This window comes from Megalops cyprinoides, chromosome 9 (genome assembly GCF_013368585.1).
Source record: "Megalops cyprinoides isolate fMegCyp1 chromosome 9, fMegCyp1.pri, whole genome shotgun sequence".
NCBI lineage: Eukaryota > Metazoa > Chordata > Actinopteri > Elopiformes > Megalopidae > Megalops > Megalops cyprinoides.
Window position 1 is genome coordinate 18,264,583 of NC_050591.1, and position 27,213 is coordinate 18,291,795.

At 46.1% G+C, this 27,213-nt stretch overlaps 1 protein-coding gene across 1 annotated transcript in view; it reads right to left on the reverse strand.

Moving 5' to 3' along the window:
* The window catches only part of inppl1a (inositol polyphosphate phosphatase-like 1a), a 37,486-nt gene that overhangs the window by 2,413 nt on the left and 7,860 nt on the right, over window positions 1–27,213 (reverse strand). Inside the window, exons 2-24 of the mRNA XM_036536678.1 lie at window positions 16,649–16,712; window positions 14,223–14,364; window positions 12,908–13,019; window positions 11,305–11,448; window positions 10,798–10,888; window positions 10,060–10,149; window positions 9,496–9,588; window positions 8,610–8,760; window positions 8,182–8,288; window positions 7,848–7,950; window positions 7,266–7,462; window positions 5,314–5,431; window positions 4,329–4,425; window positions 4,026–4,164; window positions 3,632–3,731; window positions 3,202–3,290; window positions 2,412–2,493; window positions 2,154–2,243; window positions 1,681–1,794; window positions 1,355–1,531; window positions 888–1,043; window positions 555–639; window positions 112–249 (exon numbers count right to left, since the gene is read on the reverse strand). Coding sequence (XP_036392571.1) covers window positions 112–249; window positions 555–639; window positions 888–1,043; window positions 1,355–1,531; window positions 1,681–1,794; window positions 2,154–2,243; window positions 2,412–2,493; window positions 3,202–3,290; window positions 3,632–3,731; window positions 4,026–4,164; window positions 4,329–4,425; window positions 5,314–5,431; window positions 7,266–7,462; window positions 7,848–7,950; window positions 8,182–8,288; window positions 8,610–8,760; window positions 9,496–9,588; window positions 10,060–10,149; window positions 10,798–10,888; window positions 11,305–11,448; window positions 12,908–13,019; window positions 14,223–14,364; window positions 16,649–16,712 — 2,679 coding nt within the window. The remainder of the gene's footprint in view (window positions 1–111; window positions 250–554; window positions 640–887; window positions 1,044–1,354; window positions 1,532–1,680; window positions 1,795–2,153; window positions 2,244–2,411; window positions 2,494–3,201; window positions 3,291–3,631; window positions 3,732–4,025; window positions 4,165–4,328; window positions 4,426–5,313; window positions 5,432–7,265; window positions 7,463–7,847; window positions 7,951–8,181; window positions 8,289–8,609; window positions 8,761–9,495; window positions 9,589–10,059; window positions 10,150–10,797; window positions 10,889–11,304; window positions 11,449–12,907; window positions 13,020–14,222; window positions 14,365–16,648; window positions 16,713–27,213) is intronic.

The following is a 27,213-nucleotide window of genomic DNA, read 5'->3' on the forward strand; positions in this document are numbered from 1 at the left end:
GAAATGTGAAAAATAAATGGGATACGGCAGAAATGCTAACTACCAACCTTTACACAAAGGTGCTCATGCAATCAGTGCTCTTTTTTTTAAGGCAGGGGCGGGCTGACGCACCTGGCCTGCGTGCCGTCCTCCTTGGGGGCAGAGGGCAGGGGGAAGCCAGGACGTCCCGTGGTGTGGGAGGTGTTTTTCTCACCTTCCTCGGACACCTTCCCCAGCTCCCCCGGCAGGTGTTTGCGAGACATGGTGGGTCTGGAACGGGACCAGCACAGGCAGAAGAGAGTCAGATCGCATCTCACCCCATTACAGCCCATCGGACTGGACTACAGCAGGCCTGCAGGTGCTCCTAAGCTTCACATGAGCTCATAGTATACATCATAACCAATTCCTGCATGTCGCTGGGTTTGCTCTCATCTAATGGAGGCTATTAGTCAGGAAGGTCATGGGTGCTGCATGCTACACTATTGACACTGACACTCTCATTAACCAGCATGCCAGCAGCGTTTACACATATAGGGTAGAACATGTCGGGAGCCGAGAGTCAGAGAGGTGCTCACTTGACATAATCGTGACCCGTTCTGGTAGGCAGTGTCGTTCTACCCTTCGGGCCTCCCGTCTCGTCCTTATCCACACTGATCCACTCTGTGGGGCCAATCAAAACACAGAATAAGAGCTTGGGCAGGGCAGAAGCAGGAGGGACGCAGTCTTGCTAAGGGCCACAGAACCTTTTACAGAACTGTCACCAGCTATAAGCACAGTTCAGCAAAGACAAGTGCTCAAACGGAATGAACACCAGCCAACCTACCTCAGGGATCAACCATGCACTCATGGACGACTACACACTCGCGCACGCACACACACATGCACACGACATCTCTGCAAGGCCGTACCGTAGAGCCGTTCCCGGGTACCCATCCTCTCGGAGGGCACACGCACCCTCATGGACCCGCGGATGTTGCCCGTCTCCTCGCCGCGGTGGGACAGGTACGTGTGGAACTGCTGCGCCGTGCTGCCAATCATTGACTTGAGGGCCAGGACACATTCCCCTTAAGTACAAGAGAGAGACGGAGCATGTCACCCTGCATCACAGCCACCAGGGGGCATCACACACACACACACACAAACACATACAGACATACATACAATACAGACTGAAGAGATGCTTTTTGTGCTATGCCCAAAAAGCATCTCTTGAACACCAGTACACCCACACATGCACACGCACACTCTCCAAGAAGAGAGAGGTGCCCTGCAACTGCCTGGCCATTAGGGGGCGTCAGAAAATCACACCACACTGGCTCACAGACTTGCTGATGTAAAACATGCAGCCAAGTTCAGAGCGGAGGACCCACTTTACCGTAGGATTCGTATCCATCAAGAGACTTGACAGTGAGCAGCAGGTGCTGGTCCTGCAGGTACTCGATCTCGGACAGGATGGGCTTCAGCGTGGTCAGCTGCTTGGATGACCAGCCCACTCGCAGGAAGTTGATATTGTCACTGCTCTGGCTGTCGTTCTCGTAGCTCTTCTTGAACTCTGCAGGGGGGGGGGTCAGAGGCATGCCAAGCAGAGGGAACGGCTTAAATATCAAGCATGGTACAGAACAGAGAACCTCTGCTGTTTCCCCACTCTGCCTATTCCCTTTCAAAATGCACCACACCTCTCTACCCCCGCTCAGCACGTACCCTCAAGGCAGGTTGAGTAAAACTCGATGAAGAACTTGGTCCTGCTGGCAGTTTTCACGATGGCTTCAATGCTCTCAAACTCAATGTAGGCCTGCTCTGAAGACTTGGGCAGCCCTGACAGACACACAAACACACACAGGAGTCAGCCAGCTAAGCCCACAATATTTCTACAGCTATGTCAGGAGGAAGTAAGCAAACAGTACCTGTGACCTGAATACGTCTGTGCAATTATTTGTTTGTGGAACAAGGAACTTAAACCTAAACTACTTCATTTAGCAGAGGATGTGGGTAACGCGTTACATCTGCATTAACTGGAGTTTAACTGGAGTGACAGATGAGCACACACATTACTTCTAACAACAGTAAGAATCTGGTGGCTTGTTATGTTATGAGGTTGGGCACTGAGATAAACAGATTCTAGATGACCGAATGAAACTTGGAGGAAAAGGGCTGAAAAATGTTTAGCGTAAAACCTTTTTTGGAGACAAACTGAGACGTCACTCCAACCTCGAACGTAGCAAACACGGGAGAGTGGTCACTGGTGACAACGTCATCGGTGCATCCTGAAGCAACAGACACAAGGAAGGGCAAAGGGGATTACTTCTTTGATGGGAGAACATCCATGAACTGGATCTGAATCATCGCTGAATCACCACTTTCTAAAACTCCGACAGGCCGCAAATGAAACATTTCAGCAGAACGCGAACAACAGAACAGAGCAGCTCTCGTACCGTAGGAGTTGCACACGATGTGCGTCTCGGGATAAGACTTCCACAGAATCCGGTCACACCAGGAAGGCACGTTGGTGCGTATCTGAGGGACCACACAGACGATGACACTGTGAACACTGTTCAGCAGAACTTCCTGTTGCTCGTCAGACCACAGCCCTCTATGAGGACGCCGCGGTGTCACAGCTGCACTTCCTGACGAGTCTCAATCAAATCTTGCTCTCAGCTTGTCCTTACACAATGCTCTCACTCAAATCAGATTTATATTTACCATGACTTTATAAAGACTAAAAAGACAATGATTATAAAATGATCACAGTAGCAAAATTCCCACAAAATGGGGTTACTGTGTAGATGGAATTGCATGGAGAAACAGTTCTTGGGTCATTATTTTTTTTAAGTCTACCTTTGCAGAGACACAGTGCTCTTGGCAGCAAACGGCAGTTACCGGTGACTTCTAGGTTTTAATGCATTAACTAAAGACAACACCAATTTGTTAGCAATACCCCTGTGCTGAAAGTTCTAGACTTGATTGTGGATGACATAATGCTGCTGAGCCAGTGGGAAAGCTGGATGCATTTCAGCAGCTCTAAAAGTATTAAGTAAAAACAATAAAAGTATTCCATGGCTTTCCCAGTAACATATCTGACAAACATTCTGTGACTTTTCAGGATGCAAACTTTCAGGGATTTTTCTATGGACTGCAGAAACCCTTTGAAAACAGCAGAGTAGTATGCCATGGCACTGGGGGCGATTCACAGTGTCCTTACAGGCAGGCCAGCCTCAAACCTACCCCTGTGGGCTTCTGCTTCTGCCACACGTAGGTGTCCCGGGAACCCCTTTCATAACGGTAGGTGGGGGGATACGAGATCTCCTCTTCAGCTAAATGAAGACAGGACGCAAACTGTGAGCTGACAACCACGCTCACCAAGAGCAGCAATGACCTCAGAAACGAAGCTGGACATGCAGACAACAAACCGCAATGCACAACTGAAACATGGTCAGGGAGGACTGTTTTTATACTGAGGTGTGACAACCGCTTTTGCATCTAGAAAAACTGACAGATACAATCGCCGACAGGAAGTTTTAATTTAGAGCCCCACTGAAAACACAGGTCACCAAAAACTATATATGATAACGACCGTGGTCAGAGGGTGCTCAGAATGCGGTCAGAGAGGTGTCAAGAGTATGGTCTGAGGAGGAGAGAGATTAAGTGACCGTACCGAAACGCAGGAACACCTTGTTCTTCTCTCTTTCCAGATTTAGCTGGTCCACTTTGAGCAGTGGGTCAAACTCCTTCCTGTTGATGTAGTTCAAGATCTCCTGCGAGAGGGAGGGAGAGAGAAAGAGAGATGCGGTAGAGAGAGAGGGATGGAGAGGGAGGGAGAGAAAAAAGAGACGGGGAGAGAGAAAAGTGGGGGGGGACGTTGTGAAATTGCGGAGATGAATACTGTTGCAGGTCGCTGGAGGATGACAGTGGTATGGGGGAGAGCAGATCCGAGAAACTGTGCATGCAGCACTGTTTATTACAAATGGGGACAGTGTGTCCAAACAATAGCAAGGCTCCCACTGCAGGGCAAATCAACAGACTGTGTGACGAAGGAGAGTGGGCGGCACCTGGATGTCCATGTCCAGCCGGTAGTTGAGGTCTCCAAACCAGAAGAGGTGCGTGAATCGCAGGGAGATGTCGAAGGAGCTCAGCTGCTTGTCTCCCAGAGAGAGCAGCCTCAGGATGTCTAGGTAGTTCTGGTTCCGCCTGTCAGGCAGAAGGGATGAGACGGGGGGGGAGGGTGAGGGGCGTGTGTGCGTGGAGCGGGAGGACAGTTCACAGTCTCTGTCTAAGTTTAAACGGTTTGCTTGCTTTAGTAAATTAATGGCAAGCTAATGCACTATATACAAAAAATAAGAAAAGGAGGGCACCTGCCAATCTTCTCATTGCCTGAGGTGAGGTGACAGTTGACAAACCCGAAGGAGGTGCCATTGAACATGAAAGAGACGCCGACGGCACCTTTGTTGCCTGGGGAAATGCAAAAGAGAAAGGAGCCGGGTCATGAGTCACTTTTAAAGTATACTGATGACAAGCATCTTCTAAGGCTTTATCAGTGGTTACAGGACATGAGGTAGGTAATGTTATTTCACCAGGGCCAACAGGTGATCACAATCCTAGAAGTGATTTGCTTAAGTGACGCCCGGGTGTGACCCTGAGGAAAGGCTAACGTTTCGTTTTCCAACATGCTGATGTGACCTGCAGCGTGCCCACGCTGTTACTAAAAAACTGTCAACACCAGAAAAACTGTCCACTGCCATTAGAAAGCCTGCAAGTGGAGTTTCCTGTGTATGTTAGAGCTCTGCTGTTTTGCTCATGAATAGTTACCCGTACAACGCTGCAGCTGTTTTCATGCGCTTGCTTTAGATTTATTTGTTGTTTATATATTCACCAATCCGCCTGTGTGGCTCCGATGGGAGCGGAAATTTAGCTGTAGCAGACATGGGGGAGTTTCTGTTTTGCAAAAGGATAGAACAGCTTAATCTGCCTCTACTCCTTTCTCAGGTTAAAACGAAACAAAACATCCTCGTTGACCATCAACACATGTATCAATAGGTAAGCAACTAACCTCACAAAAAAGTGACTGGATTAGAGCTCAGCTTTGACAAAAGGGATATATATAGCTGGGTTCATTTTCACAGACAAATGGCCATTTGCAATAGCCATATGACATCCAAAGCAAAAAGGACAAATAAGTGAATATCTGTTGACTAAGTAAGCATGGAAAAATCTCTCAGACATTAACTAAACTGTGGAATATCATTTTATCTACAGCAAACTCCTGAAATGTCACCCCAACTTAAACTCCAGCCTAAACCCCCAAGTTAGCGTGTGGCACATCACCAGGGCAGGTCTTACCTAGCGTGTTGGCAATGCCAGTCTTCACGCTGGACATGCCCACATGGCTGATGCGGTTCTCATGCTCCGGCTTCACCAGGACAGCGATCTTAATGTTCCACAGTGTCTGCATGGAGATCTGGCGGTACACATGGGAGGGAGGGTCAGAAATAAACCCGCCATGAGGTCCGCGAAAAAGAACAGACTACGCCTTTTCACAAGAGGTCTTTGTGACACGATTTAATATGGAAATATTTGCTCTTGTAAAGTTAATTCAGCCCCCACTGGCCACGTCATGATTCACCCACGGCAAAGTTACATTTCGACAACAGAATCTCAGTTAAAACAGCTGCTTTTTCCATGTAATAACAAGCAATAAAAATTTAAAGATTTTTTTTTTGAGTGTGGACCCATAAAGTTTATTTGTCCATCATTTAAAATGAGAGGCACATCTGTTTATCAAATCTTAGATTGTATTTTTTCCACAGTAAGGCTCCCACTCAAAGTGGCTCACTAGAGAGAAACTGCAGGACACTCTTCCAGAGGGCTCTGGGTAAGGCATGCACCTCTTGCAAGCTAAAGCTTGAACCGGATATCAAATCAGACAAAAGAGGTGAGCTCCCCTGAAAACACTTAATCGTGTCACTTCTAAGTGGATACGGTTCAACCAATATTGACTGAAGGATGTGAATTTCAATTAATTTTATATTTGAACATTAACAGGGTAGTGGTGTAGCATAGTGGTAAGGAGAAGGGCTCATAACCAAAAGGTTTCTGGGTCGATTTCCCACTGGGGCACTGCCGCTGTACCTTTGGGCAAGGTACTTAACCCACAATTGCCACAGTAAATATCCAGCTGCATAAATGGGTAACACTGTAAGCTATGTAAGTCGCTCTGGATAACAGCGTCTGCTAAATGACCATAATGTTATGTAATGTAAATTGATCTCAGAATCAGTCTGTCTGTCCCATTCTCCTATTCTGGCAGAATTTAGATTATTGGCATGGGAAACAAAAAAAAACAACCAACAAAAGCTATTACACAAATAATGTTCTTCAATTACCAAGTAAGAATAGATTACCCTAAAAAACAGTCTTTTCCTCTACCCACAAAGGGCTCTGTATCATTCACTATTCCTAGAATTAAGAGCCAGTGTCATACAGCTCTTTGCCCGAAGGTTCAAAGTTTTTGTTTTTCAGCGGATATCTGAACTGGGGTGGACAGAGTTATTTTTGGAAAGCAGATTTCTCTAATTAGAAGTTTCTCTCTGGGCAGTTCTCAACATGAATAACCACAGTAGCAGTCAGCTCAGCCTGGTGCTCATGGGGTTCAGGATGAGGGCACTGACTATTGGCTCCCTTTTTGACCAGTCTTAAAGGGCAGGATGTACTCAATGTGTAAGTGTTCTTCATCGTACTTTCATGAATATCCTTCTCTGTGGACAGGTAGTAGAGTCTGTTTAGATTGCATTTATTTAGGGGTATTGCTCCATCTGTAATATAATTCTCTTTGCATGGTATAATTTGGTCAATTCTAGTCTGTGTTGTGTGTTACTGTCTGTCCCACTCAACACCCCATTTTTGATTTCTCGTGCCAGTTTAAAATCCAGTCATACCCTCTCCCTGCATTTCATCCTCCCCTCTCCCCTTCCATCTCCCCATTTAGAGGTCCAGAACAGTAAGCACCCTCTCTCTCTTTTTCTTTTCTCTGCTTCCCTTCCTCACAGAGTGAAATCCAATTCACAGCAGTTTTAGATGCCTCTTCCCTCCCCCTTCTGCATAGGAGCAAGAACCAGATCTGTGCATTCATACAGACCTCTTCTCACTCTATCATCAGTTTGAAGTCTAGATCCCTCTCCCTTACTCTCGTTCTCCCTTCCCGATCCTTTTGAGGTCTAGCTCAGTGCAGTTTTTCCAGCTGTCCCCATCCCTCCCTCCCTGCCTCTCTCTCTATCCCTCCATCCCTCTCTCACCAGTTTGAAGTCCAGCTCTGTGCAGTCCTTCAGGGCTGCCCGCAGAGTCTCCACCCACTCCTTGTCGCACACAGAGTTCTCCTGTGTGCCGAACACATAGATGTCATGGGGGATGGTGACTGTCATCTCGTCCAGCGTCTTCCCCAGGCCTCGGGACAGGATCCAGGAGCTCATGGTCTTGGGTGGGGGAACGCTGCCTACAGGCAGACACAGAGATGGGGGAGGAATGAGCCCGTGACCGTAACACTGAACCAACACGTCACTTTCACTTATGCATGCTGCTGTGTGAAGTCTTCACTTCCAGTCACATACAAACAGCTATGTGAAAGACTAATGTCAGTTCTTTCAGACTGGTGTGCAAAACTTGCACATAATCAAGAGTCTGAACACATGCCCAGCTGACTGGTGATCAATTTCTACTGTAACAGACTCCTTGATTCTAACAAGGCCTCTACAGACATGTGACGGACAATACGGATGGGATGCGCTGGTGTGGCTATCTGCGGTTGCAGGGCAGAAATGGGACTGACTTTCAGAGCGTGGATGTGAGTGTCTGAAGACATGTGACCAAATGGGACTTACCCATGTTCCAGGTCCCGATGAAGATGGAGATCATATCCGGCTCATCCTGCTGGGAATGTTTGTTCTTCATCAGCTGCAGGAGCTGGCAAAAAGCTTCCCTTTTCTGAGGAAGAAACAGACAGGATCAGCGGCTCGCCAAACCAGCACCACTGCAATGGGAGCGTGTATGTGTGTGTCAGTGAGTCAGACAGTCTGTACATAGGTATGCACGTGTCTGTGTGCCAGAAATGGCTTGTGTGTGCATGCATCTTACTGGGTAGAGAGGGGTGTGTGCGTATGTGTTACTGGGACAGGGTTCTGTATGTTTGTGTATAAGCGCTCGATGTTTTCTCACCTTTGCGCTGGCGAAGATGAAGTCCTTCCTCTGGCTCTTGTCCTTCTCCTTCTCGAACACGATTCCCAGCTTATTCTGGACACGCTGAGACTTGATCAGCTGCCGAACTGTACAGCCGGGACACAGAGCGCAGACCGGTCAGTCAGCGCCGTCAGACAGAGAACAGGACCACACACTCGCACAGTGTCGGTGCTGCCCTGCTGCAGACCCGACGCTCAGAAACGCAGAAGCCTTCACCGTACCCCTCGCCCCGGGTCCGAACAGATGTGTAGCAAACGTTTGCTGCACACCACTAAGATTTGCAACGATGCCCCCTGTAAGATTCCCAGCCCTTATAACGCAATACCCTCACTGTAATGTCACTTTAGAAAAGGATGAGCATGTGAACAGCACTTGGGCGCTCTGCTCTACATCCTCCCTGGACTCACTTTTGTCGTGTGTGAAGGTGTTCCAGTCCTCCTGTGCGTCCTTCATCTTCTTCATCACCACCAGCTTGCCCCCTTCCACGTCCACACTCAGCGTGTGCTTCTGCGATTTGCCTATTTTAGTGAGGTCTGCCAAGTACACGTCCAGCTTGACCTGCCCAGGTAACAAATAGTAGGTATGGGAGCGTCTACACATAATTACACATAGCCCAACGTGATGCACCTACCATCATTTTCTTTCAGTTGTTTTCTATTCACATTACAGGATACTGTTCGATACACTTTCTGACAAAAAACTGCCAGTCCTGCCTTGAATGGCAACCTGTCGCACTGTCAAGCTCCTCCAGCAGAGGGCGACAAGGTAGTCTGAGAAGCTTTCTTCAAACAGCTTTTTCCAGGAAGTGCATGAGCTAAAAAAAGCCCTGCCACTCAAAACAGAGCAGCAAGGAGAACCTGGGCGTCTGGAGGCCCATTACTCATGGGACTTCTGACAGACGAGGCCTGGCCTGGAGTGGAATGGGGAAGTGGCGTTTGAGACGAGGCTGCTGGTCTGCCCTTACTCTGGCCTACTTTTCAGAGACAGACCCGCAGAGGAAATGACTAAAAACAGGCGGCCACACAGCCAACACGGATGCTGCCTTCAAGTTGTGTATGCTTGGCTGTTTGCACAAACGTCTTTCATTTTACGCAACACATATCCAACTGCCCCCAACGTTTGCCCAGGCTCCAAGTTTTACATAAACTATATACGTAATCTGCGTTCGTGCTGAGGAGTGAAAGTTGCACTGATTGGCAGACTGGTGTGGTGGAGATTTAGAACTGGCGGGAGCTCAGCCAATGAGGATGCCAGAACCAGCCAACTAGGATGTGGACGGGGGCAGAAGCCTACCTCAAAGGCCTGCACAGGAATGGCTTTGCTGTGCCGTGTGGAGAGCTGAGGGGGGATGGAGGGAGAGCTCATGTCCTGAAGGGCCTTCAGGGCCTACAGAGAGGGGGAGGGAGGGGAGGGAAAGAGAGGGGGAGAGACGGGAGGAAAAATAAGAGCAAAGTAAACTTTGAATGGGGGTATGACATTTTACACTTTTTAAGTAATGCAGTCAAAGATCAGTATAAATAAAAATTATACTGCTAGGATGACGAAGGTCACTCTCCCACCTTATGATTGATTTCTGCACACGCTTTACCCTGCGCACGGCCCTCCCCTTCCCCAGACACACACCACAAACATGCTTTGCATTACAGAAGAGTGTGCATCGCCCACAATGAGGTCATACTTGGCCCTGCAGCAGGGCCTGCATCAGCCCCCAGAGCTCGGGTAGTGTTTCCTCTCCGTTTCTGGCCCTATAGAGATGCACTGGCCACAAGACGCCTGTGCACCCCCTTATTCAGTACACAGCCTGAGGCCATGGGTGAGCTGGTTCCAGGCTCTGGTTGGTGGTTGACCTCTACTCACCTTCTTCTCGATGGAGGACAGCAGGTCCTTGAGGATGGCCAGTTTGGTGACGAGGTGCTCCAGCTCCTGATCCCCACCCTGACTGGCCGACTGGAGGAAGGAGCGGAGAGTGTGCTCACTTTTACTGACCCTCAGTCTGAACTGTCCCACATTAAAACACACACACACACCCCTGCACACACAGACACACAGACTCAGGCATAAACAGTCAGAGACACACAGGCACACAACCAGAGTACCTATTTCACGCACACACAACCTTCTGAACTACAAGGGTTTACTGAAGGTCACATGAATAGGAAAGAGCTCTTTTGTCTCCAGAACAGCAACAAAAACCCCTAATGTAGCTGGATTCCTGGGGACAGCTGGACGAGAGGCTAGCGGTACACAGTGAAATACGCTGCCTTGGCAAACACAGGAAGGCTGCTCTGGTCAGCCACACTGTTGCTTTTTTCTGTTGGAAACCAATTTCTCGTTATATTCTAAAATACTTGAGCGGAGCCCTCGGCTGCCTGGTGTTACAGTGGGCTAGTGTGGGTGGGAGTGTTTTTAACAAAGATAAAAGTAAGGAGGAGCATTATAACGTATGATCTTTCCAAAAACAAGTACAAACAAAAGGAAATCCTGCACACTGCACATTGTTATTTTGATGAAGTGATCAGCCATTGTGGTGTCTACAGTAAAACACACACACACACACACACACACACACACACACGGTTCCAGTTTGTCCTCTACCTGCTGAATCATTCGGGACACCATGAGGGCACTCTGTTGGTCGAAAACTTTAGACAAAATCTCCAGACCTGCCAGGACTTTGTCCACTTCCCTGACAGACGGCAAAAGACGGGAGAAAACATTTACAAGAAGCCAGTTGGCTGGAAACAAAATACAAAATCAGGCATTGACTGCTTTCAGGAGAAGTAAAAAAGGACATGACAAAACTAGATAACCTTGTACTGGTCATAACATCGAATACGCATGTATGTGATACTTCCCTATGCTCTATGTATGAAAACTTAGGTCATGCGGGACGTAACTTAAGGTAGAATAAGACAAGTATGTAACTGTTTATTTCTGTATTTACTGTAGCTGTCTTGTAACCTGGGGCACTGAAGGTGGAGAGGGTAAAGGTATGTAACGTTTTTAATTGTTTTTGAAGGATATCATCATCCTGAAACCAAAGGCCAACCACAGGCCAGCTTGTGTGGGACATGAAAGGTGATCCGATTTTTTATTTCTCACCCATGGAGACGCTTGCAGCAGGACACGAGGGTCTTGTTGAGGTGGGGCAGTTTACTTGCCCCCTGCTTTACCGCCTCCAGGTCCAAGGCATAGCTGCCCTTCAAGTACTCATGGGAGATGGTGCTCAGCCCATTGGCAGCAGAACTGTGAGGAAGACACTTGGCATGTGAGTGGAAGTACAGGACATGGCACCTGAAAACAAACACTGATCGACTCACTCCAAAAGAGGAAAACACACACAGACACACACATTTACCACAAGCTTATAGTGATTAGTTAGTAACCAATTCCTGTGATTTGATTGGTCTTGAATGGAGTCACTTGGTATACGCTTTGGGCATCCCAATAATTTGATGTGGGCAAAATACCTCCACAGAGTGCCTTTTTGATGAATTACATTTTTAAGTGTAATAATCGTTTATGACAATCTGGTAAAATATTCTTAATCTATTTAAATGTGAAAAACTGTCTGCAAAATTTGAATGTTGAAGCTCATGGTGGAGGAAGAAAGTCAGTGGAAAATCTGGCCCAACTCAAGTATAGGTGACCTATGGCTGACCTCAGATGAGCCGCAACGCTGTTGTAGTTTCACACGGGAATCCTCCCCAATGACATAAAAACAAGCATCAGGCTCAGCTATGAACACACATCCCTGAAGACCACGCTGACGGTAAGTGAGAACTTCCAGAGAAACACAGCTCACGTCACCGGCCTGTGGCTGACTCAGAGAACAGGAGCCATGACGAAATGTTCCACCCATTGGGTCTTGAAAAGCACACTTAAACTGGGGGGGTCCTGCTTTGACTGTGCCCCACAGGTCTGTCAGTTTCACGCCGTCGGTCGCTGAGGCTCTCGCACAATCACACCCGTGAGATCGACACCTCAACCAGAGCAAAGCCCCGCTTTCACGTGATGCATCTGTGGCTTCTGAAGAGGATGTGGTCTTCGGGTCTTTGCTCAATATGACAACGCGCAGTGCCAAGGTCACCTTCACCTTCACTGTGGCAGAGTAAGGCTATCCTTTAAGTCTTGGCTGCTCGTGGTACTCAACGGGCTGTCCTTCAAACACTTCATAAAGCACCTTTTAAGATGCCTTTTTAACTGGAACATAAAATCAACTGAAGCTTTCACAATAAAAGTAGGTCACCAAAAATCACTGTCAGGGAAGAGCTTAGCTGAACGCACCATGCAAGTCCATGGCCATTATAAGGCTGAAAAATGCTTAGTACAACCAGTCCCATGAACTTTTCCTTTTACTTCAGCTCTTCCTTTCAGCCTTTCAGCCACACACTGTACACTGCAGCCTATATTAATACCAGGACTTTAGGTTGGTGGCAGCAATATGACCTCTGGAGATGACATTTAGGATTGTTTATATGTAAAGGGCTAAATGACTGAGTCGGTATGTCCAGTTCAAACAAAAATGAGTGAAATGTGACTTGTAATGTGTAATGTGCCAGTGCTGAGTGAGCAGACTAGAAGAAGTATTCCAGTATGAACTAGACAGAAAGATCTGAACAATTAACTGTATTAATGCATTATCTGTTAATGTATGCAGGGTCTTGGGTTCTGCTACATGAACGCAGTGAGAAAGAAACCCCACCTGTCTGTCAGTGAATCCTGGCCGATGGGGACCAAGGCAGAACTGCTGGACCCAGGAGGGCTGCTGGTGGAGGCGGTACGAGGGGGGAGTGGAGGCTTGTCATCCTCCCCATCTGCAATTAAACAAAACAGCATCAGCCTGCACTGCCCACAGCTCTTTCCCCCGCAGCTGATCTGTCACCCCCCCAAGCGTCTCAGAGCAAAGTTCACTGGGTGGGTGTGTTAAGCCAAACATTTCACCCAATTGCTCCATTTGTAAACACATTACATAACACTATTACACTATTATCATTTAGCAGACGCTCTTATCCAAGAGTGGCATTCATAGAATAGGTTACAGTTTTATCCATTTATACAACAGGATATTGTATCTGAGGCAACTGTAGCTTAATTATCTTGCCCAGGGGTGCAACAGCAGCGCCCTAGCAGGGAATCAAACCAGCAACTTCTTGGTTACAAGCCCTGCTCCTTACCACTATACCTCACCGCTTTCCCACAAAAGTCACATAACTACATGTGATTTTATCTTTTAGCTCAGTGTCGCCGTGCCCGTCCTCCCTGCTGATAAACACTGCTGCAAAGTCCAGTCTCAAAGTGACGGTTTAAGCCTTTTTTCCCTCTGGGTGTGGTCACACACACACTGTGAAATTACAAAGCTGACAGATGCCAAGCAGCATAAGAACAGGGATCTTCAGCGGGGAGGGAAGCGTTTCCGATGTTGCAACAATGTAACTGCATCTTTAAAAAAAGAGTAGCTCGTTTGTTAGCTGGATTAGGAATCGAGTTTCTCCAGTCTTACTCTCACTTAATACTAGTGAGGGGTCCCCCTAGACGGCTTAAGAGGAAACATTACAGTATGTCCACCAGTTGACATGGTGAAAATCTTTATCTAGAGTGTTCTGTCAGAATGAATATTAGTTATATTAGCACATTTTTAACATCATACGAGTAACTCCAAACAGTATTGCAGTTTTTTGAGATTTTTTTGAGATTCTTTTGTCATGCCATCCTGTGCCATAATTCCCTCAAAACTTTGCATTTGCTATGTACGGACCATCTATGGTACATATATATATCACACGTACAGACCATATGGACTGGAAGAAATGGAAGAAAATTGAATCACATCATGTCTCTCGCTCTCATGTATGCATATGTGTGTGTGTGTGTGTGTATACACACATATACACACACACACACACACACACACACAATGATCAAGAGCTACCGACTACTCCCATCACTGCACATCCACCCGTTCTACGCACTAACACCAATCCTGCCCTCCCCAGAGAGGCAGAGGCGGGGCCGGTTACCGGAGTAATCCCTGTCGTCGGGGCTCTCCTCACGCTCCACGGGGTACAGCAGCGTGGTCACCAGGCCCTGGCTGGGCTGCAGGTACAGCTGGATCAGCTCCGGAAGTGTCTTAAAGCGCTTCGGCTGCACGCCCTGCGAGGTCTGCGCAGACGCACAGGAACAGGAGGAGCAGGGGACAGACACACAGCCAAAGTGGGGAAACACACACATACACAGACCAACGACGCAGTACAGTACAGTGAGGAGAAAGAGATGCACGAGTCAACACATGGACAGTGGTATCTTACCACAGTCAGGTCACAATCAGGTTTCACCACTGTAACTACAGCTGCACATAAACTGTACATCCATTGCTAACCCAATGCTACCTTAGTACAGATGTTTGTAAAAGCATGTATAGTATGATAATACATACTATAAGTTACAGCCTGTAACTTTCCTACAGTAAGAACAATGGTGCAGAGATCTCACAAATGTAGCATTCTAAACACAGTTAAAATATCCTATAGTTAAAGTCTCCTTATGGCAATTACATGCTTGTTCACAAAATGTATCTGATGGCTCAGAGTGCCCATGTTATGACTATAGCAGCTTCTTAACTCTAAAATATTACATTATTATCACCTAAGAGCCAAACACAGTGGTGCGATCACAAATGTGCGATTAGATCGACACGCAAGTGCAAAGAAGTATGTATGATGTAAGGACTGTACCATTCCAAATATAATGCTAACATACACCACACACGCAAGTAAACCTCCACATACCAAATCACATAAAACTCTGACATACACTTCCACAGCTGACTCCAATGAAGTACTGCTTTGCTCTTCTCAATACCACTTTTTATAGCCCACTACATCTCTCTTTTGTAGGTTTGAAAACAGAGTTTTAATTTTACGTTTCTGTAAAATGGCAAAGTTAGCAAAACTAAGCAAGCTGGCTCAGCTTTTCCAGAGCTTTAGAAGTCCTTTAAAAGCCTCACTATTTTGACAATAGTGAACACTAATGAGGCCCGTAAGCTCCTTCTCCTCCATGTTTGTTATGAAGCTCCGAATGAGTCTGGGAAGGACATTAGGGTGGGGGTGGGGATCGCGGGCGGCCCAAGGGGCAGACAGCAACACCGCCTCATCAGTCTGAGGCTCTGGCCAGCTGCTGGGCCCAGCCGGCACCCCGGCACAAAGAGCCGCTGTCTGTTCACAAGCAAAACCTGCGCCAAGACAACTAATAGCCCCTGCCAGCTGCTGCTGCGATCACCGCAATACAGACACAGATCCTTACAGTAACACAGATACACACACACCACCAGTGATACAGACTTACACGTATAGTAACGCTATAGACAAACAGCACACAGTATTTAAAACTCAAGACACACAACTACTGTATGTAAAGATATGGGTACGACACAAAGTCTACAGATACCCTGTTACACACAACTGCAGACTAAGAATTACACACCTGGCAACGCTGACGTAGATACATGAATTTACAGAACACTTCAGACTACAGATGCAGAAAAAATCCAAAGACACAGAATTAAAGATACACAAAACTCGAAGAGATACACAGGTAGAGCCAGACAGAGATACTGACACATTCACAGAACTGGAAACACAGATACCCAGCCTGATATACAGACACCCTGAAGAAACACATAGTGCAGCAGTGTGCCGCGTGCACTGTGAATACTTTGTCCGAGCTCACTCTGACCCTTTAACACAGTGTTACTGAGGTCTGCGGGCTGTGCATTTCCTTCAGGGGCCCTGTCTACTCTTCCTGAAAACTGCTGAAAAATAGCGAACGCGGCACCAACAGGCCGTAACAACACTGTCCCGACACAAGTCCGTTTTGCATAATTTCTACAAATCTGGAAAGAAGAGAAGGCAGGCAGAGGAAGTCAGAGCACTGCAGAGAAACGAACCACCCGTGAGAAAAGGAAGTGGGGCTGAGATTTTGCATGGCGGCTGACTGTGCTGGGATCGCCCGCCAAACGTGCGCCATTCTGACACTGATACCGGCAGCCGGCCTCGCATGGTCTCACTTCCTGTCAGCATCCACCCGCCCCTTACTGTACTTCCCTAAACACTGCCCCACTCTGCTGCCCTGCTTCAAAAGCAGCAACACAACCCTATGTACCTACAAACAGACTGCAGCCTATTATTATTACTAACATTCTTTTTTTGCTAAGCAGATGCCCTTTTACAAGGCCACCATTTCACATTCTGCCCACTGCCATAGATGGTTAGGCAATTCAAAAAGCCACTCATGGTTACGCACCAAAATGGGTTCAACCCTGCCAATTTGCTCATACTAGTATGGTCCCACTACTGCTGGATCACGCAGCTTCCATGTTACAAAGTTTAAACTGAAACCAGACTAGTCCATTGTTCAAACCTGACAGGGTGTCTGTGGGATACTCTACCTGCACTGCCAAGAAGCCCTCTTCATCAGGAAGAATCCTATAGGTGTGTACATGTTTCTGAAACCTACAGAGAAAGGAGAGAGGAAGGGAGGATTAAACAAAATGCAAGAATTCATTCACCCTTTCATAATCACCCATATAAAATGCAGTAACCCTGGAACACTCTCACTGTGTAATACAACTGATTCAAATATGCTTTACAGACACAGACACACTTGTGTCAGTTTGGGTAACTATTAGTACTGGATGGCCTTCCACTGACATAAGAGAAAATTTAGTGGGAACAATTTGTTCTATTGTTGAGTCAGACAAATATCATCTAGTACTGTTTGTAGCTGATGTGTAAAATACAGCAATGTTGATCAGTAGTTTCAGAGTTCAAGGATCATTATTGCCATTGTCTTTGCCACTTTGGAAGCATGCAGCATCTCAAAAGTGCTACTGGGCCAGTCCATGTTCCACCTAGGCTACCCTATTGATGCCAGCCCAAGTCCCAACCCAGAGTTCAGCCAGTCGCCCTGAGATCCAGCATAATTAGGGACTACTGCTCATTGAGGACTGTTTCACCACACACGCACACACGCACGCACATACGCAAATAACTAAAACCACCCACCCATCCACCCACACACATACGGAATATATCCACCTGCAAATACATGCTTCTGCAGAATGCAAATACTCCTGGTGGCCTGTGTGTATGCTACAACAGACATGCGTGATAAACTATGTTGCCCGGCCCTCAACTTTGCCTGGACACCCAAAACAGGAAGTCGCATTAGCCCTGTGCGCTGTTCGGCCAGGGTTACGCAGCGGTCACTGACTGACCACAGAAACCTTTTGCAAGTGTTAGGTTCTGAGGGCAATGGCTTCAGTACTGAGCAGCAAGTTTCCACTGTCAGTTACACTCTTAATAGGTGTGAGGAGCTTGCTGATGAAAACCTTTACAAGAAATGAAATGAGTTCAATTACTTTCTGTTCTGCTTTCAGAAGGTCAGTTTACTTTCAAATAGGCTGTTTACTTTCACAATAATTCACTCAAATCATTTCCGATTCTTTGTCCTCCCATGAAAACAAGAATTTGGACACACAGTTCACAGCCCTGGAAATTTGTAAGTGGGTCTGAATAAACCAGCCCGTGTTTAAGTGAAAATCTGGCCCCCATCACCTTGCTTTGCCTCATTACCAGCCACCTGCCGTGAATGCCCTTCAGCCTTTTTTGCATTTGTGTTTATATCATCACCATCTGCAGTGTTGTGTGTGTCAGTCTGTGCGTGTGCGCATGCATTTCCCCTCAGGGTTTGTGTACTGACCCAGAGTGCTTCCGGAGTGCATGGTAGAAACAGAAACATTCCTCCCTGACTGTGATCATTTTATGCACAGAGAGTACACATTACATTCAAGCACAGCTCCCAAAGTGTCTTCATAGAGCGAACCTGTGTTTTTTGTGTGGAATACACTCTCATGAGCTTTAAATGTCCACTATTAACTTTTCAGGGGAAAGCTGAAGCCCCTGTTTAAATGAATTAATGAATGTTAAACATTCATTCTGTGGTAACATTTCCAATACGCTTTTAAGCCCCAAAAGGAAGACTGGCAATTTCCCAACACAGGAAAAAAAGAGGTGTTCCTCCACAGAGATTAAACTGTTGAAGATCAGCATGTCTGTGGCTGTACTCTCTGCTATGGGTCACGGATCTCTGCAGGCTGTGCGGCTGTGACTGGGGGGCCCTGCTGAAAGGGACTGTCTGGGCTCTGGAGTCAACCTGGCAGTGTCCATCAATCCCAGCCAATGAGCAAAAACTTAAGAGACACACACTGCAGTACAGGGAGAACTCAAACGCACACACACACACACACACACACACACACACACACACACGCGCACCACACAGACTACAGTGCGGGGAGCAGTGAAACACATGCACATGCAAGCACACACACACAAAGACAGTGCAGGAAACACATAAACACACATACTCACTTACCCAGACACTCACACAGTGTTCAGTGCAATCACTCACACAGAAGGCACATATATAAACAATTACCCACAGACTCTACCACTCACTCACAGGGGAGACACCTGCACTCTCCTACTTGCATAATCACACATTTTTATATTCTGACTCTCTCTCTCTTCATGGAGTTGAATATGAAAATAATATACTGGTAGTTAAGTGGTAAAAGGTGCAGAAACAGAAAAAAGAGCTGAACTTCCTCTCCGAAAAACACCATTTGTTAGCTCTGCCATTGCCACAGGGGGCATGCTGCTTTCTCCTCAGAGATGCAGAACCAAAACACAGAGGCGAGGTGTGCGTTGACTTCCCTTTCCAGGCCTTCGGTCCCACCCTCCTTTTCCCCTCCGTCCTCAGCGCAGCATGTCAGATGCAAAGCGACAGCCACAACTGCTTTGCATGTGGTGCTCATCTCCCAGAGATGCAAACGGAGGATGCCATGAACAACCTTTTGTCTTTTGTCCGAGTTGTACTGGAATGAGTGGGATGAGTGTAAACTCCCTCCCTGACCCTCCAAAAAGAAAGACACAACGCTCCCCCTCAGCACTACCATCTGACATGATAGGAATGAATACATTGCAGAAACATTGCAAGAACATTCACAACTTCTCTGGGAGGACAAGGCCTGGCTGGTATTGCGCAATGGCACAGATCATTGCGGTAACAGACACAGTAACCCCCCCCCCCCATTGTTTATACAACTGGAGGCTGGTATCAAGTTGCCTGAGAACACTGGTCCTTGCACAGCACAGAGCGTAGGCTGTCTCATGGGCAATTAAACAGAGAAAAACAGCATCCAGGTCAGGGATGAGATATCTGGCTCAAACAAAGCTGACCCCAGATCAGTGTTAACCCATGAGGCTGAGGACTCGCAGGCTGTGCGTGTGTGCAGTTGTTCCACTTAAAGGGAAAGCCCGATCACTCTGGCGTCAGCGAGCGAGGACGCAGCAGCCTTAATCCCGCTGCGGAGTGCCTGTGCTGCGTGCTCCCTGGCAGGTCCCCGTCGCGAAAGCAGAGGTATCGGTTTCCCCTGGGGGTCAGGGGTGCGGAGGCGACGTGTCTGGCTGAGGAAACGCAAAACAAAGGCCTGTCTGCCACTCCCACCGACCTCCCCCCTCCCCACACCCACACCAACAACATAACCCTCAACCCTCTCTGGCCCTCTCCTTCCACAGCACCACCATCCTCACCTAAAAGAAGATTCCAACTCAAAGCTCTCATGAAGTACTTGTACAATTTTTTTCCCAGTCTTCATGTTTTTTAAATTTAAGTGCTTTACTCATGCTACTTAACAGCCCTTGCCAGAACTCTGTTACCTGCATCAAATATGAAAAAATACTGTATTCAGTTCCCAAAAAATACTGATTGCCTGATTTGCACATCTCACTGAGACCACAGAGAGAACAGCTTGGTTCCATAAAGACCCAGCTTGGCTTTGCCCATTCCCCTCAAGCCTTCTATGAACTTCTTCTGTCCACAAAGTAACAACAACTCCGATCTTACTCTCTACCCAGGTCAAACCGCCATTAGGTGCCATAGTGAAAAATAATCTCCTTCAAACTGGGTTTTACAGCTAATACATTAATGGTAGTGGTAAGGCTCTACCCCCTCCTCCTTTGGACATTTACTGGAAGGCCACAAATCATGATGAAATTATTCCGCTGACATCTCATCCTTGTGCAGTTTGGCGCTGTGCATCTTCAGTCATAGAGGGCACCGCCGCCACCAGCAATGTGTCAAGAAAAGACGGCATTTTCACAAGGGTGTCTGAGCAATAGTGACTTAACTAGAGTCTGCGGTGATAGTGAGTCTGGACAAAGTTGTATAAAGGAACAGCATGGTGTGAAAGGCTAATTAAATTCCAAACTGATTAATTAAAAGTACAAGGACTACAGTTTTTAGGGATTAATAACCCATTGGGAGACTGAGATAAACATTTTGGAAGGCAGTGAATCAGGCTTTTTTATTCTCATCTTCAAAATCCAGGCTAAATATAGAAGTTTAGATCAAACGTCACCCGTACTTATCAATCTTCTTTTAAAAGCGCAATGACCAAGATTACACATCAGGGGAGATGGCTGAGGAAGTCTGTTCAAAAACAACACGGTGGTTTTTTTCCGAGGTGATTCAGTCGGTCATGGCTATAACTCTGTGATACCAGCACTCAGCTTACCTACAGAAACCACATGGTCCAAAGAGCAGCACAGAAGGACTTGCCCTTTATTGAGAAGGTGTGTTCATACCCACTGACCTCTGTACCTTACGTTTCACTCTCAGTTACTCCCTCTCTCCTCAATCCACACGCACACACTATGCACACTCCAAGTCACTTTCTAAGCATCCACCCAGCCCCCTACACACACACACACACACGTACACAGCTCAATTAGCTCAAAAGAAAAGATGACCTCCAGCCACAAAACTGCTATACATAGCCTGCACCGAAAAACTCATTCATCCCAGAAATGACTTTTGCTTCTTTCAAATGTCATAAGCCTCATCAGAGGATCTGATCAGCCGATACCCCTGAACACCAAGTGAAGATGGAAAAAGCACACCAGGACTTTCACATTCACATTCTGATGTGAATCTGCACTTTTCACCCACAGCCAAAGTCATGAAGGTGAAGGGAGAACTCATGCACTACTCTCTCATGCACACTAGCCACGGGGCACCAGCGGGACCAAAGCCATAACTTCGCCACTGCTACAGCATGTTTCCACCCAGAGCCCACGTAGCCAGTGTGAAGATGTCTGCCATTGTTAAAGGTCTCTGTGAGGCCAGTGTTGGTAGGGAGGTAGCTCAGACCCCTGGGACATTCATATTTTTCTGCCTGGACTTTTTCTAACATTACAACATCACAAAGCCCAGGGCACTACCAGTTACATACATCAAAAAAGATCAACTGCAGAATGATCTAACCTTAAAAAGCATGGCAAAATTGATGCTTGCATTCAATGATTACAATTAGACAAAACTAAAATGTTAAATCTGATTTACTGATTGCTCACTTGGCATTTTAAGTGGTTGTTGGGGTATTTCAGATATTCTTATTGGTTCTTGCATTCATTGGCATTAGCTTGCTTGCTAGCTACTTTTTACTATTACTAAAGCTAATGTTACTAGTCTTTGTGAGTGTTGTGTAATTGCACTAGCTAACTTAGCTAGCTCATGTCAAATTGAGTGTGAGGCCAACCAATCCCGTAGAAGATGTGAAGTATAGGTCTCTGGTGCAGCGAACATCAGGTGAGGGAACAGCTAGGGAGTTCAATGCAGAATGAATTCACTGATGTGATATGGCTTTAAATAGTCAGGGGACAGCAAAACTGCAAAAGCTAGAGGCTCACGCAGTTTGAGTGACCATGATAAACAGCAGGATCTTCATAATCTTAAACGCAAACAGACAGCTCGAACATATCGGACACATTCCTACAAATGCTTACCCTCTGAGGACCCCGCTCCATCTCTCATGGGGTTGTGGATCACAGAATCTTGCCAGAGAGATTAAAATTAAACTTAAAGGTCTCTTGGATGAGGGAATCATAGCACTTTTGGCAGCAAGGTATGTCAAAGTGCAACAGCCTCGAGGCAGGAAGTCTCCCTTGTAAATGCATTTTATGTATGTGTGTTTGTATGTATGTACATTTTTATACAGTTTAATAATTCAGTACGTGTATGTACTTTTCACTTTGGCAATACTGCACACTTTTTAAACAAAGCTTACTTGAGCTACTCTATTGACATCATGTGAGCAACTGACAGGTGCTTGAGGAATCACAGGGTACCTGAGAGCAATGAGATGAGCAACAGTTGCCCAACTGACCCCTGTCCCCTGTGGAACAAGGCCACTTTGTTCCATTACTGTGGGCTCCTGGTCATCATCAGTTGATTACATGGCTGGGAACGAACTCCAGTGGCACTGCTCAGATTGCGCGCAAGGTGAACGGCTTACTCACTGAGCTACTCAGGAGTCCGAATGCAGAATACGCCTGGGGATGCCCATAAAGCCTTCAAGAGTTTATGCAGAAAATATGGGCGAGATAAGTCTAACCGTTCCCTTCTTTCTAGCTGCTTACATGGACCAGTAAGAGAGGCCTCAGACTGTTGTACAGACTGACATAGGTGAGTGCAGGACGCAGTTCAGCCAGCCTTCTCCCTGTGGCTGCTGCTGGCGCTTGCACCTCGGTCTGTGGTTAATGTTTAAAAAGGGCTCCTTGAGTGGTTGCGCCTCTGACGACTGCGGAAGCAGGACCTTCAACAGGGTGATATAGGTGCTTGTTCTCTCACGTCGACCACATTCATGCAGCTGGGTTTATTTACTGAGCCGGTACAGGAAAGCACACTAGCGTATGAGATCAAAGGTCCTTGTGTCCTAAAATGAATTTCTGGTAACCGCGAAGGAGACACACAAAGGCCCATTTCACTCACTGAGCTGTGTGTAAATATCCAGGCCTTTTGGAGCTGGGGCTTTCTGTATAAATTACAAAGATAAAGCTGTAGAGGTAACTCTACAGGGGTAACTAATGCACACAGGAAAACCCTTTAGATTATCAAAGCTGTTGCTCTTCAGACATGCAGAGAGGGTGCAGCGGGGTAGAGCCAAGAGGTGACAGCCCAGTTCTGTCCCCATTTTAATCTGATCTGCATGTGTCCTGTTTGTCTGAAAACAGCTTGCCTGTAGCTCAACAGCCAGCAGACATTCCAAGATCAAGGTCAGCCAATCACAGTGCTCCCCTGTTCTGTGGGAGGTGCCCTTCACTACTTCAATTGCTGCTCTTACTGCGCTCTGCTCTCCCACAAAGACCAGCATGCTAAGGAGTATTACAGTTTCACAGATGCAGACCACAGAACTTCACACTTTGAAAAAGGCAAGTAACGAACCGCACCTTTGAGAGCTCATTACCTGCCTCAGCATCTCTGGGGGATGCGCTGCAGCTGTTTAACAGGAATCAGGAAGCTATAGGTTTACCGCACCTCAAACCAAACTCAGTGAACTGTGAAAAACACGGAAATATGGCAGCGACATTTGCTGTTTATTAGTATGATCACCCATACTTAACAGTGACTGATTATCCAATCACACCCCCACCGTCCCATCTTGGATATTACATCTCAACCTATGTTTCATTTGACCTGCATTGCACCATGTTCTACTTTGGTTTTCTCCTTACAGCTCACCCCTCTCCCCTAACAGCCACGTGGGATGCTCACTCAGGCCAGCTGGACAGATGCAAGGCTAAGCAGGCCTCAGAGGGGCTGGAGCAGTAGCAGCTGGCTACACAAAACTGGAAAAGTTGCAGAGCCTCTGTCGGCTGTATGTAAGCCACTGGGCCTAAGTTCCCAGTTCTACAGGCCGGCTGAACAAACAGACCAATTTAATCAAGACACAGGGCAGAGGGAGACAAAGAGAGCAAGGCCTTTAAAACATCCTGCGAGGCCTTCCTAAAGCCATCCTAATTAACTCTGACATCGGGCTACACTTACATTAGCTGAGACAGACCACATCACAGGAAGCCAGGACTGCACCGTAGCCATACCTGAGTCCACAAATGTTACCTCTTTGGCTCCCAGAGTCACACCACATGCCACCCAGATCTATTATCCTGCCGAAGAAGAATGTATATTCAGAGGGATGTTAGCTAATATAGTAACTTCAAGCTAGGAGATGTAGATAGCCAGCTGTATAATCTTAACCAAAAGTTATGTGAGTGAATGTATTCTTAACCAGCTAGTTAATGTCTTAGTTATCTCATAAAGATCCAGTCCTAGACTACATAGATACTATGTGATGAAGCCGTGGCTGCAAGAACCAAATTTTCTTTGTCAGATTTTTAGTGATCCTACAGGACTTTCTTCTGAAGAGCAACAAAACTACAAAGCTGGGGTTATCTGGGGGCACTTTGCAAATGGTTCAAAAACAAACTCTCCAAGCCCTGGGCTTGGTATGTGCTGTTCAAGGCACATTTGTCTAAAATGTAAACGTAAATGTCTAAGGGGGAACAGAGTTATTTGTGTTACTGCTCAAATCTTAACACCAGTACAGTCAAACACATGTCAATGAAGGTAAACTGTCCAGCCAGATTTGCAGTGGCCTTTTTACAGATGGCTGCTTTCCCAACACAGAGCATGAATCAACAACTTTTCAATATAGAAATTATCAACCCTGTTTAACAACCTCACCCAAAACAAATCAAAGGAAATAAAGTGGCGTGTAATGGGGAATGACTACAAGCCAATCTGGCGAAAGCTAGCAAGAAAACCATTGCAAGTTGTCAACTGTTTTGCATTTAATGATCAGATCTTCGATAAATTAGTTTGCTTGTAGAAAAGTAACCACATTATCCTGGGAGTTTCTGTCAGTGGCTACGGACTGCCACGTCTGATGTACTGAACAGACAGATTCAGTTCGGAAGGAATACATGGTCTCCATGAGGTGGTGGGTTTGAATTTTGATTTGGCTGCGTTAATAGTGGTGAAAAAACAAAAATGGTATTTTTTCTTACTGTGAAAGTAACAAAACTTTTTTTTCCCCCAGAAACTACAAGTTATTGTTACCTGCTTGAAATAGAAGGACCATTTTTCTAGCATTATGCTACATAGGTTTATCTTTAAATCATCCTGGATTCTTCACTGAGGCGACTGTGACTTTTGACCCTCAAACAAAAAGATCAAGGAATCAGTGCAGCACAAAAACACTCAACTTTTTGTTGTTTTGCCTGATAGAACAACAGCTGCATATGAGTTCTAAAGCATCATCATGGGATAATAGTGACACTCTGAATCACATTTTTTTTCCATCATAAAATGTAATAACTTTCCAATCTCAATTTTCCCCCTACAAAAAACAAAGTTAATTTTGTTTGGAAAGACATTAACTGATTACATTGCAGTAAGTTGTTTTAATGCTTAATGGAAAGTTACTCTCACAATATGACCTCAATACTGGGAAGCTGATTTCGGAAGCAAGATACACAGAAGTGCACACAGTAACATGAGGGTGGTGCTACCTCATCATTACTTGAAGTGGATGCAGTGGGCCTGAAATCCTCTTCACAGCTTCAAAAGTCATCTTCACTAAAACTCATTACGCGATTCCTACGAATGGCTCTACCAATGTGCTCTACGAATGGCTCTACGAATGGCTCTACGAATGGCTCTACACATGTGTGTGTACACACACACACACGTGTAATGAAGACTGTTTCATTTTCAGACATAAGTAGGTACTGGTTCAGATGCGTGATGGAGCGTTATTTGAAAACACTGACTTAACAAAAACTGGAAAAACTTTGATGAATAACCAGGCCTACTTCTAAAATTCATCTACAGTTGAGTGTTGACATTTAACACGTTTAAAAGCAAGATATTGTGCGCCTTAATTGACAACACAACAAACTTTAGCAAAAAAAAAATCAGTCCTACTGATGAAGTCATTACACAAAGAGCTACAATGTAACAAACGACTATCCAGCTTTATCCAGCATACCTACAGAACATTTCTACACCCACCAATTCTGTACAGCCATCTAACATCTTCTTGATAAATTCACTCAGTACATGTGCGCTGACATTGTTACAACAAACGCACATGATACAACACAAAGGGAGTCAACAAGCCACCTCAGTCCACAGCTGTTGAAGGGAAAACTGCCACAGGGCTCTCCCATTGTTCTTTCACTTTTAAATGGATTTTCAAGACAAGCCACGCCGATCCAGGTAGCCCAGAAGCTGCTACAGCAGCAGCTTCCAGTAGGAAAATGAGAAAAACAGCCCATGGGCTTGACAGCTATGTCAGTTTCACACAACAACCTGACACAGCTGCCAAAAGCTGATATTCCAGCAACTTAAGTGTTCAATCACTTGAATCACATTACAAATGCATTCACAGTATGATGTTCACAGTTTTTTTGATAGCCTTGTGTTTTTGCCCCAGTTAGCAGTGATTAAAGATTTCTTCTGCAAAGGTTATTCAAAACTGACTTGAGTGGAATTATTGAAAAATGACTTTCAAGGATGAAAAAAAACAAAGAGAAACTACAACTGAGAATGGGAACAAGAAATGAGAAATACAATTAATCCAAACTGAAATTATTCTTTTTCTCCCCAGTTCCACTTTTAATGACATACCTTGACATTCATAGTTTTTTTTTTTTTTTTTTTTGGAGAAAAAGTGGCAGGACAGCAGTGTTGCTCAGAAACCCAGGGAGAGAAGCGTAGCTCCACTCTCCCATTTGCAAGACACTGAAAAAGCAGAGGGCCAACTCCCTCCATAATTCCACTCTGCTCCCAAGAGGCAAGAGACAAGAAACCAAACCCTGGCACCCGCCAAGGGAACTCCCGAAACAACACTCTGGCCTCGAGGCCTTCCTGGGTAACAGTGTCGAGCAAAAAAGGCAAATCGATCTAAGAAATCTGAGATTCAGTGCTGTTCAGTTCCATTCGGTGTTTTTTTTTGTTCTACAAGCTGTGTGTTATCCAACATCAGTGTCAATACCATTGTTAATGCCCAGAGTGGCCTTTAAACAGGAAAGCATGGGGTTTTCACCT